Here is an 18,420-nt window from a genome sequence, read left to right as displayed (position 1 = left end):
CTAATAATCCCCATCTTTGAACTGGCTTCATCACTCTGTTCTCCTACTCACTGAGAGCTGGTGTGTGGGGAGCATATTCTGCACTATGGCTACCGTTGCATCATCCAGGTGGGGTTGCACATTGGTGGTGCTGGAAGAAAGTCCCCATTATCTGCAAAGAGCTTTGAGCGGAGTGTCCTGAAAAGCGTTATACAAGTGTGAGGAATTGTTATTAAAATACATTTTCTTTTACTTAGAAAAAAGAACGTCATAATTTCTCATATCTGCAATAGAATTACTTACATATCATTACATTTTTTCAAAGGAGGTATAATTTCAGTAAAACACTCACAAGGTTGAAAAACAAATTTTGTGCCTTTTGTGTTGACATCAGTTTTGAGAGCTGTCATGAAATGGAAGAAAGCCAGCAGTTGGACAGCTCTGCTTCTGTAGTCTCACACAATAGGCATATTCTTAAAAAACAATAAAATGGGGTTATGGTTTGGTATATCTCAAATGTGTAGGCTAATAATCTGCTTTAATTTATTTTATTAACTGTTGTTTACTGGAATCAACTCCAATTTACACCTGCCAGGGAAAAAAATTTAATGGGCTGTTACAATGAGATTCAATATATTGGGCACAGTCCTGGAGCACATTAAAGCAAATTAAATGAAGTTTACAGTTTATTCCTAAATTGTGTTTACTACTTTCATAAAGTTATAATGAATGGAAGTACAGAAGCCTTGAACTAAGTAAATGTACAGTGATTTTTACAGAAATGAAAATGTCAAGCAAATAATTTAAAAGTCGTTGTTGTTTTAATAAATTAGGAAACTTGGGTAATGGATAACAACCCTTGCAGAATTCTCTCGTGGCTTTCCTTTATTTATTCAGTGCTGGATGTGAAGTGTAAAATGTAATGCTTTTTAAAAATCTGCTCCAAGCAGCTTTACAGTCAGTTTATTTCAGGTGTAGTTCAGTTTAATTTTTGAGAACGGCTAAAGAGATGTTGATCTTGTGCCAGCGAAGCAGCCTCTGTCTCCTCCTTGGGCCTTTATGCTCATTAAGTGGTCTTTTTCTCATTACAGCTCCCCCTACTGTTCGCATTATGCACTCTGGCCAGGCATGCAACATTGAGGAGGAGCGATACACAGAGAGGGTGTACACAATCCGAGAAGGGGAGACCCTGGAATTAACATGTTTGGTGACTGGCCATCCAAGACCACAGGTGAGTTAACCAATGATTGCCTACAATAAGGCTATGGGTTACCAAGACTTGTTCAAATTTGGACTTGCCTAGGTTGTCCATCTGAGTCGTTGCGAGGACATTTCTCACCAGCTCTGTCTCAGTGCATGTACTCTGTATCTTGAAAGTGAGCATCATAAGTGTTATTTTATTTCTGCAAATTGTCCACGCATCATTAAGGAACTACAGTAGGTCAGGCATAAGTCTGGAACAGGGTTTCATTAAAGGGACTTAAATTGAGGAGCCACTATCTAAGTTGAGTTAAAAACTGTACTGTAAGAACATAAGAAAAGAGAAGAGGCCAGTGTGTCACCTTCTTTAGATTGTTTAGTTTGTAGGTGATTGTAAGACCCATATTTATTTACACGTGTATCATTTTTCAGATCATTTGTCTAAGGTGATTATCTACCATAGGGAACCCCTTGCTGGCTCCTTAACAACATTCTTTGTAATCAGTTTTTCTCTCAGCGTTTACTTAGCCCAGTTCAAAATTCTAAACTTCCACAAAATTCTTATTCCGGCCCCTTTGGTTTTAGACAATAAACTGCTCTGTTCTTTTAGATTAAATGAACACAAACAACCTTGCTAATTTTTTTAATGTTTCACCTGTTGCTGACAGAAAACTGTCCGAGTTGTGTTTTGCTTTGACAGTGTTCTGCCAAACACACATACTGTAGTTTGACTGAAAACAAAGGGTGACAGGGGTGATGTGACCAGTGACATAGTGGGTTGTTTTTCTCTTCTGGTGGTGTTAAATAATGGTATATCAGATACATATGTCAGAAGCTTAAAAATGATATGGTTTACTTAAGGAGATTATGAGAAGCTCATGGACAGATCAATAAACAATTTTGAGCTTCCAGTTACATATCACTTTGAATGAGGTACAGAAGGACTGATAAAATGGCTTAATGTTTTGAGTTGATGAAAATGGGCTCAGAAATGGTTCAATACAGAATGTTATAAACAAGATTGTCTTTCTTTTTTAACTGCAATCTATCAAGGTATCCTTCTGTCACCTGCTTATTAATACACAATGTGGTAGTGGATGCAGTGGTATTCAGTTAATCAGCGTGCTAGAAGTAATTCTTTTCTTCCCTTCTTACATTTTATGGAATGGAATTAAAAATGGAATTAAAAATATAATTGCTTACTGGTGCATGCTTAACAAACATTTTTTACGATTCATTTAAAACCCCTGTCATGTTACTTTCTAGCAAGTTCATAATTAAACATTTTGGCTTTAATGAGAAAATACAAATAGAAAAGAATGAAAGCCATTTAGATGCCAAGTGCAGGGGAATGCTGATACATATGACATTTTTTACCTTAGACATGCATCCTGCCCAGAAATTGTCAAAATTTTCTAAGCTTGTTAACAATCGGAGTGAGCTCAATGCATTAAAGTGATGATCCCAGCAAAGCTTTTAAAAAAATCACTATTACCTGCTAATAATATCCTGGGATTTGAGTAGGTCATTGTATTCTTTAATATTTTTGACACTTTTGGCCACTCTACAGTTCATTAATATACACACTGCTGCCTTGGATAATAATGTATAACCTGTAATGACTTCTCTATCTCAATCAGATTAAAGATGAGCATTTTTAATAATGTAAGGTATTTTGATCTATTTGTTTTCATTTAAAGTATTCCAAATACGTTGTTGGAATTTTTATCAACAACATTGCTCACTAACCACACAGTGCAATCTGCAAAAAGCAGACGTTTGTGGGTGTTGTCTGTGTGCTGTGCTTTTCACTGCTTTATTAAACTGAATAGTTATTTATCAGTTAAACTAACAGCTGTTGATGGGCAGCCTGGTGGCGTGTTGGTCAGCACCGTTAGCTCTCTGCTCCAGGGCTGTGGAATTGATTGCAGCCTGTCTGGGTGGGTGCAGATCTGCATGGGGTTTGCGTGTTCTTCCTGTGTATGTGAGGATGTGCTCCAGGTACTCCAGTTTCCTCCCACAGTTCAAAGACATGCTTGTAGGTTAATTGGCTTCTGGGAAAACTGGACCTGGTGTGAGTGCGTGTTTTTTTCTGTGTGTGCCCTGTGAAGGACTGGAGTATCCTGACTTCTGCCCAGTGCTTGGCAGTATAGCCTCTGGCTCCCTCACAACTCTGTATTGGGTATAGTTCTTAGAAATGGATGGATATATAATGACACAAGATGACTAAAGTTGCAATGGACAAACACAGGGGCCTACATTACTACCTGTAGATATATCCTCTAGTAAAAACAGGGGAAATGTCTTTTTGCACACCAGTTGAATAGTATATATACTGTAGATACCAAATGTGATTACAGTGATTCAGCCAAACCCTAATTAAGGTGGGGAAAGGATTCAAAGAGGATCAAATAGTGAGCTTTACTGGAGTAATCTGCTTGGTTGAGGAGAATGACAGGACATCAGAAGCCCACTTTTTTCAGCAGGATGGTCTAGGGAGCTGCTGCGAGGGCAGGGATGGGATGGTGGGAGAGGAGTGAAAACGAAACATGCAGGCGGGTCAGCAAGAAGGAGGGGAGGTGGAAATGGGTGAGATAAGGGTTTGACCTCCTCCTGATCTTATGTTTAAAAATCCATTTACATTTTTGCAATTACAATTTTGCAACACACAATACAATACAAATTTGAATTTTTCAAGTGTATTCAAAAGTACAAGCCTTAAATGCACAATGCATGTTTTCCTTTTCTCTCTATTATTCATAGAAAATCAGCATCCTGCTGAGAAGAACTGTTTCAATATTCAACCGCACTTTTAATTCAGACTGTATTATTGTTGCCAGTTGTGCAGTTAACAATATTTCTATAGTTCCATAGTAAAAATTGAGCCTAGAGGCTTATCTGTTCGGAGCTTACCCTGAAGTCTTAAGAAAGGTTACAAATGAGAATAGAGCTTTTGGCACGTACAGCTTGTTTGGGTGCTAGGAGAAGAGAATCTCATCAAGCTGTTTTTTGAAAAAAGACAGGATATCAGCTTTAACAACAGGGCTGGGTACCTTGTTTCAGACAAGACCTTGTTTTCTCACAGCCCTTTGTGTCCAAAATGTGGCTTCTGCTCTTAGTTTTAAATGCACAGCACTGTAGTATCTACAGTATTTGAATTCACCATTGCATGATGTGAATTAACCATACAAAGGTCAGAAAAACTTTCCTGGCAATGTATTTGTGACATGAACATATAAAAAAAAAACAAATGTAATTTCATAGATTCACCCCTAAGTCATATACTGTATTATACAGTGGCAAATGCCAAATATTTATTACCTTTCATGTGCTATTGGCTGTCTGTTTCTACAGTATTAACTCTTCAGAGCTCAGTAATGTATCCCAATGCTTACCTAAAGGTTTGTTTCCTTAAAAAATGTTTCTTTTACAAATGCAGCAAAATGTTTCTATCTAGCAGGATAGTGGATACTGGTTCACTTGATGTGTTTCCATGACACAGTCTTAACTTTGGGACTAGACTGTTCAGAAAAAAAAAATCTGCTCAGCATGTACTGAAAGATACTTACAGTACGAGCAGTTACACCAGTGATATTAATGGGTTGATTCAATGTTAAATAGCACAATAGCATTGATGATTTTGCCCATATTTTATGTATATTAAAGCTGCTGGAAATGAGTAGATTTTAAGCTTTCTTATAAAGACCCCCAAGAGAGAGAAAGTGGAGATCTGTAGTGGATGCTCATTTTGGAATGAAACTAAGCCTCACATGAATTGTTTCTTTGATAGTTCAGGTGGGGAGCTGCGTCAGCATGCGTAGGCTGCAAAGGAACAAGTAATAGGTTTATTCCATGCTGAAAAAAAGAAGAGAGAAAACACAACGTTTCGGCAGTGGAGCCTTCTTCAGGTGTTTCTTTGATGCCCTATTATTGCATTTTTTCCGCCATTCACTAGTAGTATTTTATAGGGTGCTCACTGCAAAAATCTGCTGTGAAGGACTAATTGATAAACACTTTAAGGTACTGTGCATCCCTACTGTTTTCTCTACAGGGTTTCAGGTAGATCCGGTTAAAGTGTCTTGCACACAGCTTTTCAGCAAAGCTTTCGTACAGTAAGTGTTCAGCAATAAGATTAAAATCTTTAAATTATTATTTGACATCCCTGATGGGCTGGAACTCAGATACGGTAGGTGGTCAATCGTGATCCTGTAAGTCTGGTTTATGCAGATCTAGGTCTCTTTATTGCATCAGCATCTGAAACCTGATAGTGCTACATCAAATGGTTCTGCATTTTAAGCCAATATGACTAATTCAGAGCGTTAAGATCTGAGTTTGAATTAAAACCCTATAGACACACCAGCTCTCCAGGACTAGGACTGACGACCCCTGATCTAGGCTCAAAACGTTTACATGCTTAGTACTCTCAAAATAATACAATGCTGCTGCTTTTAATAGAGATTTACAATCAGGTGAATGATTACCCACATAATCATGTGAATTAATTGTCAGATTGTCCCGCTGTTACTCAGTGCCTGTGCGGTTTCTGCATTGTGAGTGAGGGACATTTCTGACACTCTGAGTGCCTTCAGTTCACTCAGACAGGTAAGAGAGGTTGTCATGGAAAAATTATGATTTGCAATTCAGATGAAGATTAAAAATCAGATTTTATAAAATTAAAAAAAACCTAGTATTTCTAAATTATTTTAAAAAGTGAACTGATTTCTTTTATTTTTTAGTGATTATACTGTGTATACTGTGTTTGGACTTCACTGTAGCTCCTCTGCAATAGAAGAGACCTCATTCAAATAAAAAAAGGGAGGCCTTCTCCGCCCCCCTTCCCCAGCTTTTTAAGAGCTCAGAGCTAATTAATCCCATGATATGTTCATGTGGGAAGTTCTGTTCATCACCCCCAAGTGACTTTGTGCCCAAGCAAGTACGTATTCTGAGCACAGGAGGCTTTTCCCAGTTACTCCTTATCTGTAAGGAACAAGGCATTCGGTTACTTTGAAGTCTCTGTACTGCAGCAGTAAAATGGCTTCTTGTCATATGAGTCTTCTCCAAGTTGGCCCAATGCTGTGTTTGTCAAGGATACATTGTCTGAGTACATCGTGCCTTGCTTCCAACTACAGCTGAGTAAATGTGGCCTTTTTTACATCTTCTGAGGTCAGGTTCAAAGTGATTTGTCCTAAAAATGTAGATGCATGGTTCCAGATTTATGGAACAGAAATTATTTCAGTCTAATTGGATTTCAGAAGAGAATGGTACAGTACCAATGTAGGAACATCTACTGTACATGCTATTTGTTGAACACAGTATGTCCAGCATCTGTTATTTGTTTACTTGAAAATCGCCATGCAAGTGAAAAACTTGCTTGGTAAAAATACCAAATGTTTGGTGTTAGGAAAATTAGGGGCAATTTTTTAAATTGAATTATCCATCTCAATCCCATTGATTGCCTGTTTTTCTGTAAAAAAGACAGAAAAAATAATTCGTGGAACAATGTGGAAGTTTCATTTAAAAATCTTTTGATGAGTTGTAATGGAAATTTGATAGGAAATGGAAATACTGTAATGGAACTCTATAATTCTCTGTTTTAAGAGATGATTTTCTAAATGTTGTGGTTATAATATTAATGGACATGTCTTTCCAATGTTACTGGACACTGCTTGTCATTTGCAGAAACATTATAATGAATCTAAATTCTTAATGGAGTGTGTCTTAGCAACATGTTCTGCAGGAAAAACACCTTGGCTTAGGAACTTGTATTTAATAACCCTTCATATTGACCCTTGAAAGCTGATTGCATGCAGTGGAATCTATTTTCAAAAATGAGTTTCGACTTTGTTGTCCCAATACCTTTGGGATATAGAGTATCTTAGGCTGTGTTTTTTCCCCATGATAAATCACTCTGCATGTGCCATAGCATGTACCATCTGGGGCTTGACTGCTGAAACCGTGTTTTTGATGGTGAGATAAAAGAAGTTTTCACCCATCTTTCAACATGCAGTCAGAGGGAGAAATAAGACACATGCAAATCATTCAAAAAAGATCTAGATGCAATTTCTTAGATAGTATTTAGTTAACATCCATGGAGTCACTTTAGGGAGACATTTTTTATCTGTTAAGTTTTATATCCTTCAATGTGTGTGCCCTTTGCTGAGTTTTTAGAGTGAGTCTTATTCATATGATTGAGTAGATACAAGTGGAGAAGGAAATTTTCCGAAAGAATTCAATATCCTTTTCTCTGAGTGTTGTAACTGTAGTGAAATGCCCGGGGGTGTCATAATGGTTGCTTCTGAGCAGGGCTAAGTTTACAACAAGGAAAACAAACAGTTTACCAGTCAGACAGCAGTTCAGTTATTTTTAACACTAATAAATTTGTTCTCAGCTCTACCACTAACTACAATAAATGGGAACTGTTGTTGCAGGTTGTTATTTTATGGAACTGCAACAGTACATTCAGAGCTCTTGATATATATAGTAGAAACCGTTGTAAGTTAATGAAGTATACTTAAAGGAAATGTTCATCATTTATGTTGGCACATTACTTGCAAATTTGGACGTTTGGATGTTGCATCATCTGACAGATGTTGACTGAGCTGATTATTGTTGGACAAATAAAGATTGCACCAGGCCACAGCTCTGAAAATCCTGGCAGCTGGTAGCACTGCTGTCAGCTAGATCCATCTGTGTGGTCCAGTAGCCTACATGGGATTCAAAAGACAGAGCTTTCTTTTGCAGTTCCATCATTTTAATCTGTGTTACCGGTAGGCGATTTTCCCAATACCTAAAGTAATGCCAAGCACTTCATGTACAGAACACTAAACATACACTGTTATTACTTTGCCCTTTTCTTCTAGAGCACAACGTTTGAATCATTCAATACATGTGGTCAATTGCAGAGAGTGGTGACCTCTGTTCATGGAAAGATAATTGCTAAGAAACGTTTTCCATCAGAGTTGAGCTACTAAAGGTCTAATTTTACTTCCTATCTTATTTCCCTAAACATTTGAATGCATGAATCATCTTTTACTGATCAGACCAAACTCACTTTTGGTGTGAAAATGCGTTATGGCTACTCTGTGCATAAAATAATGCTACTGCAGTCTACAGAGGTGTGTGTATTTTCATTCCGAGTCTCATTCTCAGCTTAATACTGAATCAGTAAACCCCCAAAATACTTTGAAGCAACTAATAAAGAACAAAGATCAAGAACATTGAGACTTACAGTCTGAGTTAGCATATGGTAAACTCCAGAGGATGCTTCTATTAATAGAACTGTCAGCCATCACATTTACATTGGTTTTCCTCATCACAATGTGTTCCTCAATCCAGTCTGATGTCAAGCTGTAGCTTTTTTGATATTCTGATTGCCACACCTCCTTGCAGAACACAGAGGAAAAAGATGGACTTGCAAGTCCTTTGTATCCAGTATTAGAGATTGTGCGCCGTAGGCACACTGTTAAGATATGATGCTGGAGGTCATATATTGGTATGAATGATGATGAAAAAAGATTTTCAGTACAGTCTTTGAATAAATATACATAGATTTTTTACAAATTAAATTGTACAGAGGACCACTCAGATTTTCCTTGTTGTCATGTCCACATTTCTCCGGGCTACCCTATAGTGTTTTGTCAACACAAACGACTTAAATAAAATTTAAGGGATTGAGGGATGTGCTTACTGTATGTTGTGTGGTCTAAAGAGTGCCTTGCCCTAGAAGCATTTTACAGTGAGCTCATCTTCATGTAATGTACAGTATTTCCTGTCATTTTGATAAGAGTGGAGACCTATAGTACATGATCTTAACATTTGTCATTGCAGATCAAATGGACATTCTTGTTGGAATAAGAAGCGGTCTTGCACATACTGTGAATTGTAGTAATGCCGTTGCACATACTTTTTTGTACATGCAAAAGGGTACACTGTGTGCATTTATTCACATTGTACAGAAAAATCTTAAAATTTGAATGTCATACTTTATACATAAAATTAGAATTTTACTTAGTTTAGCAATCATGCTGTCTTTGCAGAACAGCAAAAGTGAGATGAATATTTTCCTGGACTATGGGTGAAAACCTAATTCAAAGTTAATTTAGCACTTGTTCTGAGAATATGTGACATCACTGGTTCAGGACTGGGTCACACCTCTAGCCAAAACAGTGGTGTACAATTGGAAGAGTGCCACTGAGATAGTGTGGGCAAGCTTGCAGTGAAACATGCTTTTCCTCCAGTCAGCACTAACTCTTCTGTAAGGCACGGTGGAACTAACTACTGCATACTGTATATTTAAACATGACTGGTTCTAAAGTGTAGACTTATCAGTCCTTGCCCCTGTTTATGCAGGACATTCACTGGAGTGTATCTGGTTGCTCTTCTCTGGACAGATTCCTGAGAAGCAATATATTTTCTGTAGTATGTAATGTGGTGACCAAAAATTGGACATTCTAAATGAGCTAACTAGTACCTTATGCACTTTTAACATAACGTCCCTTGATTTAAATTCTATGTTTCTATCTGTACAGTATATCATAACATTTTGTTTGCCTTTTGAATTGCTTCACCTCATTGTATAGCTCTAGCAGATATAAATGATCAGTCCACATAAACACCTATGAATTTCTAATTTTGAATTTATAGGTTATATTTTTACTATCTGCATGCAAAAGCCAGTCTTGAAATTTATCTACATAAATCCTTTTGATTTTCATCTGCTTCTTCTATAGTGTTTGCTAATGCATCTAATTTGGTATCATATACAAACTCAACTATTTTTTAACTAACCAGAGTCTAAATCTATGATATAAATTAACGTATAGTATAGAGGCCCTAGAACAGAACCCTGTGGTACACCACTAATTACTTCACCCTAGTTGTTCAATTATGTACAGTACACTATTCATCTACTGAGCATCGAAAGACACTAATCACTTATAACTGCAATACATTCACAATTTTAATATCAGGAAAATTACAAAATCATTGTTGTGACGTGTACACTGACATTCTATTGGCAATGATAGATTAATAATACTAATTAGCAATTGTAATTAAGAGGGTTGATCAATAGTAGATCTGGTAGTGTTAGTAGATCAATGTATGTGGCAACAGCTAGAACCAATATGTTGTAATCGTTGATGATGCTTTGCACCAGGTGGCAGATTCTGTTTTTGTTTTTTGTGAGATGCTGCCCCATTCCTGTACATCATACGCCTGTTTATATGTCATCCCAGCTCATCCTATCAGCATTCAATAGAACCCATGTCTGGCAAATCAGGCAGCCACAACAGAACTGCCACATTCTCATCTCACTACAAAGCCTTTGTTACATGAGTATCATGAGGACACGTGTTGTCCTACTGGAATGTGGTCATGTCAGGATTAGCCCACAGGAAAAAGCAGCAAGTCAGGACTTATGGGAAAGGTAAACAGTGAAGCAAAACCCTTGAGTGTCACGGAGGAAAGGAGCACTAAAATAGTATGATATGTAGTAAAATGTCTCAGCAACATGTATTTTTAATTTTAAAACAGAATAACAGACAATTCTGACCTCAGCTGTGACAGTTTAGAATTATTGTAGCTGGTTCATTATCTCGCTGTTGATTTAATTAGCTCCAGAGCCCTGACATCCTGACATGGAGGAATAGAAAGAAAACAAGGTACAGAAAATATATAAAGCAAGGGAGGGAGAGAAAAAAGGTTCCCACATGCTTTACAATTCAGCCTGAAGAATAGTTCATAAGGATCTATAGAGCATCACCAAACCCTGCAAGAAATTCTGTCTCATAATCCTGCTTTATGACTTTATTTTAGTATTAGGGTGTATTGTTTGAAATTTTACTTAGCAGTGCCATTTCTTTGTTTTCCATCAAGGCAGTTTAATTCTTTCATTCCAGCTCCATCACTTTCATTTATTTATTCATTCCACTTTATGCTTCTGCTGGGTTGTATGTTTCCAGCCACCTGTGCCACCCCACAGGTGGTCTTTAAAGCCACCCCACCTTCAAGATGAAGGACTTATTGTCCCTAATTTTGTGTTCGGCTGAACCCAGCGTGCCATGGAATTTATATCCCGACACAAAAAGAAATGGAAGTCCTGCCTGATTGTTGTTGAAATTCTCCAAATCCCATTAAAATAAAACAAGTAAAACAGTATAGCTGATTACACATGATGTACTGCAGTTCAGATCATTAAGAGGATACAATCAGCAGAATCGCTCTCTTAGAATACATAAAATAAAATTGTCTATGCAAGGCAACATGATCTTTTAGCAATTTATAAGTATCTCCCTTTGATTTGTATCATTTTCACGTTAGTAAAATAATGTAAACCCTATGACTTCCATTTGCCTGATTGCAGGAGTGATGTACTGTACTTATTAATTGCACAGGTGGCATGAATAAAACATTTTAGTAGTTCTGTATTGGAAAACCTGTAATTTTGCAGTTTAGACTTTTTAACATTCTTAACATATTAAAACAAAATAATACCTGAATTATTTATTCTGAAATTACTTTTGCGGATTTTTGTATAGACTTGGCTGAATTTTCCTGATGGCTTTGCAGAAATAAGGCTTTCCTAAGGACGTTTAGTTATTTTTAACAATTGTTTTTAATGCATAAAAAGTCCCGAATTCGCAGTACTCAAAACCAGATTCCAACCAATTTGTAAAAAATGCCGCAGTTATGCAATGTTCAATTTTAAGAGTCTGAAATATTTGCAGGTTGAGGATGATGGCTTTCTTAAGTCAAAACCTTTTTTTTAATTTAGATTTTTATTACTGGCTATTGCTATGCAGACTTTAAGGGTACATTCGTTTGATAATGCAGATCATTAATTATCAAGCTAACATACAAGACTGTAAATATAATCAGGAAAGGCAGAGTTAACTGCTCATACCACTGAGGACACCATGTGCTGTATGTGCTCTGAATTTCTCTTTTATGGTATATTACACCATACAGTATGATGGTGGAAATAATACACACTTAACTGTGTCTTATATAAATGTATGTATTTGTTCAGCTTACGATTTTGTCAGTGCTCAGTCCCTCTACCACACTAGATTGGTAGAAGCTGTCTTGTTTAATTGATCCGTCAAATAAATTCAATCAATCAAAATCTGGTTGGAAAGATAAACATTCCCTTCAACATTTTAATATACATGTAATAAATACAGCCGTTCATAGTTTCAAGACGCCTTTGAAGGGAATAATGAAGTGTCTTTGTTAAAAAAAAAAGTCAGGAGTTTGGTGAAATGAAACGGTCGGGTTAATTAGAAATACTGCTCAGTGTCTTCCTAGCTGGTGTATTTTCCTCTGCTGCTCATCGTGGAGAAAGCCAGGGGTTTGAAAAACGGCTGACTCTGTAGGCCTAAATCCTGTGGCCCAACTTGCACGTCAGCAAAGCAAGGACACCCCACGTTTAGTTTGACGCTACTGAAGGGCTTGAAGGTTAACATGGGAAGGCGAAGCACCTCGGAGCCCCTAGAGAGTGGGAAATAAGATAAACCCCTGAATTCCGATGCAGCAGTATTCTCAACTAGCGGAAATATGCATGTAAACAAAGCCATTTTGCATCCAACTTCAGCAAAGCGTGAAATGGATTTCCCTGTGCTCCCTGCAATGTTAGGGCAGCCATCTATTTCAGTGTGCCTGCGTCTGTGGCTGCTGCTTCCCAGGCATTTTTGCTTTCTTCTCCTAAACCAGCATTTTTGTTTCTTTACGCCACACAGATAGCGCTGCCTTCAGCTTGGTAAAGAATAACAAACAAAGCATTTAAAATGTGTGTGTATGTGGGGGGGGGGGCTGGAAGAAAAGTAAAAAAAAACTGTGACGATTAGAGATAGCATTTTTTTTTTGCTCTGGTGGCACACACAGTATTCCTAATGCACGTTTCCTGGAATATTGCAGATCTGAACAACTCCAGGCTCCCCTTGTTTCTAAAGAGTGTAATGATAAAGGAGAGGCTTGTTGCAATGTAGGTCATCTACACAGGAAGCCTCAGACAAGCAAAGCAAGTATATACCAGAGCTGAATGAGTGATTTTCTCCGCTCTTCAGCTATGCTGGCACAGGGACACATGGCAGGGACTGTAGTAACACTCTTCAGTTGGCATTATCAATTCACAGACTACTACATATCAGAAGTGAGAATACGACTAATGAAGAACGTTTTTTCTTTGCGTGTTTCCGCACAAATGTTTGCAGGCATCATCTAATTGGTAATTTGCAGCTTTTAATATGTTGTGCCCTGTTGTTGAAGTGGTGTGCGTGTGTGGTTTTCATCATGTTAGGCCCAGTTTTTTAATTGCTTCAGAGAGAGCTGATGTTATAGTCACATGACAGAGTATGCAAGACTGAATCCCATACTGTAGCACCCACGGTCTTTTCATTTTTAAAATCACATTAGCGTAAGAGCATAAGAGCTGAAGTTTGTTATTTCAGCTTGAAAGACAGAATAACAGAACGTGAAAAATTACAAATCAAGACACGCTGTGACGTGTGTTATTTTTTAGCACTCTAAGGAAACTATAAAGATACATTAATATAACATAAAAGAGAATGCATGCTGTAAATATTGGGGGCTAACACCAGAATCAAACACATAAAACAGGGGGCTAATTAAACAGGATTTTAAGACAGGAAAAGCAACTGAGCTTTCTGTTTTATACTTTTATATTTTTACACTAGTAAAGTGTAACCCAGTTTCTTTCCATAGAAAGAAATGTTAATGCGACCAAGGGTGATCTACTGTAAGACTAACTCTGCCTTGCCTCATAGAGCTGATTTCTTAGTTAAAGCCCCATTAGTCAACGTGCTATGAAAACTCCTGTACATATTTGTGACTGCGTTACGTTTTTATTCCCTGTTGTTGACATGTCTATGTCTTCAAAGTAGGTAGAAAATTAATTTCCTGAAGTCAGGGATACAGACAGCCCTACAAATTGCTTTGAGACTTAGCCAGGAGGGCTTCTGTAAAACAGTGCTACCTGCACTAATCCCCCATGCACCTCTTCAGCAGTTATGAGGGCAGTTTGGCAAAATTATAGTAGGTGGCAGTGAGCTGTCATTAGGGACTAGACATTTTAGGAGTGTGAAAATGTTTTAAAATCATTAAAAATATCATTCTTCACAGATCCATTCTTTGTGCTTCATTTGTAATGGCACTCCAGAGTCTTCTGGAATTTATAGTCAGTCTGGTCAATCTAATTACAGAGAATTATGTTATTTTTGCTGAAAGTGTACATTTAATGTAATGTCCTGAGAAAACTGAAGTTCTTTAACTTTAGCTATTACCCCTATCAATAATTCGTCTCCGTAACTGGTCTGAGAGACCTATGAATACACCAATATTCATTTTTTTTTTTATTTTGAAAGGGAAGGACTTTGTTCCTTTTTAACATACTGTATTGCTTGTTTAAGAGGCAACTTAGGTGATTTGATTTGATGGTGTTTTTTGATGCTTCAATTTGGAATTTGGAATGCTTCAGTGCTGGAACGTTTCTGTGCAGTGCTTGTATCCCATGTTATTTTCTTCACCAAGCATATTGTCATTCATTCCCTTTGAAGAGCTATTTCTTCATGTTTTTAATGAGCTTAAACAAGACCACATTTAGCATACATGGCCGCAATAAATAATGTTTGGAGTAAAACAGCTGTCTCTCAGCATTGTTTTCTAACTGTAGTTTGTGAATGTAACTGGAGGTGGCAGATTTTGCTGCCAAGGACCTGGCTAGCTGGATGACACACATCAGCACCCCTGGGGGGTGGCCTAAGGAAAGTGGACACACGTTGCATCATGAGGGGCCGTCTCGAGCATGTACTGTTTCAGACTGACATATGCTGACATACACTATGGTGACTTTCCCTTGCTGTGTAGGCCATATTGAATAAATCTCTTGTCTGTGTTGTTTGCTCAGATCAGATGGACCAAAACAGCAGGAAGTGCCTCCGATCGGTTCCAGGACTCCAGCGTCTTCAACGAGACTTTGCGCATCACCAAAATCCTGCGGCACCAGGGGGGGCGCTATTACTGCAAGGCAGAAAACGGGCTGGGCTCACCGGCTATTAAGTCCATCCGAGTTGATGTCTACTGTAAGTTGATTGCTCCTTAGCCACGATGATGCTCCCTGTTCTACACCACTCTACTAGTGTGTTTTTTTCCAAGCTCAAAGGGGAAGTGATGCAGGTTTCTGGGCTTTCGGGAAAAAAAAACGTTTTAAAATAAATCAACTATATAGATAGATATATATAGAGACCACAGCCTACTAACACCCTGCTAGAGATTCTAGAGACTTTGTAAAGCAGATTTTAATTTTTGTGATACAGAGGAGTCTGTCCTGTCGATCTGGAGTGTATCTGTGTGTCCATATGGACTCCTCATTTTAGAGGAGAAAGAGGAGTGAAGGAGTTAGCCTATGGAGCTTTCAGAAAGGAGAGGCAAGCCTTGCTTTGGAAGTACTGACATAAGCTGTTATTAACTGTGGCTTGCTGGCAAGGCTTTTAATGGAGGGCGTGATTGATCAGTGCTGATTTTAAGAGTCTCTTTGGGTAGCCATGGTGTTTATGAGTTCTATAAACAGACAGTCTTGTGCAGCTTTTATAGCTCATCACTATGTGAGGAAAAACAGCACATCTCCAGAATAAGAGAACGAAAGCAAAAACACCTACTGTATAAACAATGCTTTAACTGGAAGGTAACACATTTACCAACCCTATAAACACTTTTGTTTACCCTTCAAAGAATGCCCACCACTAGGTATTGTAGAAAGCAGTGTTACTCACCAATCTGAATTTCCGGAAACAGGGCTCAACGGCTCTTTATCAGAACGTCTTGTAATTGCTGTTGTGAATCTGATTAGTGTGTACATTGATGAAATGCCTATATAGGGATATTAGAGGAAGACCTGGAGAATTATCTGTGTGTAAAGTCATGTTGTACAGTATAACCCACAACAGAAAATCAATCATTAGTCTCCAAAGGTACTTCTGAGTAGAAGCAGGTTCCGATTTAACTTTTTATATATTGGGAAACAATTTGACAAAAGTTTTAATGAAGCACTTTTGATTCATATCCTTTGATTTACATTACTTGCATGGTATAAAAGAGCTTTGCCAGGCAGAACAAGACAGACAGTTTCAAAACACGATTGTGACAATAGGGCAAGCTGGAAATGGCCGACCACAGAGAATCGTGTTCATCAATTGATTTTATTTCATGTAGCACAGCCAGCAGAACATTTTTTCTAATATGGGAATGCCAACACCTTTTTTATTTCTTTTCTAAAGAACAGTTTCAGCAATTCCCTCTGGGATGCCTTAATTGATCTCTCTTTTACAGCTCTTGCTATATTTAGTGGCTGCAGCCTTGTCTTTTAATTAGCATGGAGATTGCTGTTTTGGAAGCTGTGGCTTGCAACACTTTTTAACTCAGCTGCTTGAAGTATTGTAATAAATTTGCTTTATTATACAATAAAAAGGATCCTACCCTGTTGTTATCTCAAAAATGCTGTCGTTATTAGACATGGTCAGCTGCTGTCAAAACATGTTAATCATTTGGAGAACAAAAAAAGAGGAGAGTGTGTCTGAGAGAGAGAGACAGCGAATTTGCATTCTGGGGCTTGTTGGGATGCATCTACAAAGACAATGGAATGCAAGGGTTTTCTTTAAAAACTTGTCTTTCTTGATCAGCTTCTTCAATCTTGTGTCACATAAAGGAGAACTGTCAGCTGGCAGTACTTTATATCCCTCATTGATGAGAATAAAAATGGGATGTGAGGGCAGAGAGATGTTTTAATATAGAGAGCTGATGACATACAGTACTGTACCTCCATTTATCCCATGTACCTCGTTCACTTTAAAAAAGAAATGACAACAAAGAGCCTGTACGAAGCAAAGGTGTTGAATTGCAGTGAAGACCAATATGGGATGTGACACATTTTGGAGAAGCTATTTAGCACAGTTCTGGAATTGAGATGTGGGCTGCAAGCTCCTGCTTTTCCCAGCTCCTCCTAGGGGCCGTGTTTCTGAGGAAGGAGCGGCAGGAGAGGACTACAATACTATTGTATGTTCAAAGGATTTTAAAACAAAAGTTTAGGAGGAGGTCAAATCCTAATCTCTCCCACTTCTGTGAACCTAGCTTCCGACATCCCCTTCCATACAGAGGGGTTGCCGTCCTCCTCAGCCAGATGAGTTACAGTACCTCAGTAACACTTACAGTACTATTCGATTCAAGGCTCTACTCCACCTTAATTAGGGTCTGACTGGACAACTGAAATGAAGGAAAGAAGCCTGGGGAGGAAGAAACACTGTATTCCCCTGATACAATACACAGGTGGGTTTCAGGACCTTTTAAACTCAGTAGTGCTGACTTTATGCACAACACAAGCAGCAGCCAGCATGAGTAATGAATATTAATTGGTTCAGTGCTTTTTCTGGAACTGAGGGACTTGCAGATTCTAAATTTTTAAACGTCAGAAAAGTACAAATTAGAGCTTTTTGAGCACATTTTTAATTTACTTGTTTGTGGTATGCTTGTATTGGATTGTTTCATCCCTGCAGGCATTTAAAGCAGGCCGATCTGTTTGAGACTTCCGTCTGTTACTTTGTTTTCAGACTTCAAAATAGCTTTGAGATTAATGGTTGCGAAGAAAGGCTAAATTGATTCTGATTCAAGAAAAAAACCACGACAAAATAAGGCCAGCATAAGGATCTCCACTATTTAACTCCATTCTCCATGTGAGCACTTCTGAACAGAAAGATAATAATTCTTGTTGTGTATGCTTTAAACCACCATAGTTTTCAGTAACTGTTTAAATAAGCTTTGTCAACATGATAACAGGTTGAATGGCTATGTGTGAAACACATAAAAGCCGCCATAGTGTGTGTTTGGTTTTTCAGTATTGTCTCAATCTTATAATTAGGAGGTGCGAATAAGCAGCCCTTATTTTCTGTACCCTTCCTGTCACTGTCAGACGTCTGTGTTCCACCCACCAAATTCTCACCTTTCGTAACTTTAATTACTACACTATGTTGACAAAAGCCCTAGTTTATACAGCACAGTCCTTCCTGTCATTGCACTTTGTGTAGCCTCCCACCTACCTCCTCACGTAGAAATCAAATAAATCTTGCTATCCATAGGTTTCTGTAGGAATTGTTTTGTCTTGAATTAAGTGTTTGCTGGCCTTATTTTTTATGCATGAAAACAAGATTACTCAATTTAATGCATTAAAATAAG

General features: G+C 38.0%; 1 protein-coding gene across 1 annotated transcript in view; it reads left to right on the top strand.

The window, feature by feature from the left end:
- The first annotated feature begins 988 nt into the window (after window positions 1–988).
- Window positions 989–18,420, top strand: part of mdga2a (MAM domain containing glycosylphosphatidylinositol anchor 2a) — a 141,378-nt gene continuing 123,946 nt past the window's right edge. The window contains exons 1-2 of the mRNA XM_088925161.1: window positions 989–1,210; window positions 15,104–15,278. Coding sequence (XP_088781287.1) covers window positions 989–1,210; window positions 15,104–15,278 — 397 coding nt within the window. The remainder of the gene's footprint in view (window positions 1,211–15,103; window positions 15,279–18,420) is intronic.

This window comes from Atractosteus spatula, chromosome 9, assembly GCF_055471065.1.
Source record: "Atractosteus spatula isolate fAtrSpa1 chromosome 9, fAtrSpa1.hap1, whole genome shotgun sequence".
NCBI lineage: Eukaryota > Metazoa > Chordata > Actinopteri > Semionotiformes > Lepisosteidae > Atractosteus > Atractosteus spatula.
Note: the sequence above shows the minus strand (reverse complement) of the source record. Positions and strands in the feature narration are given on the sequence as shown.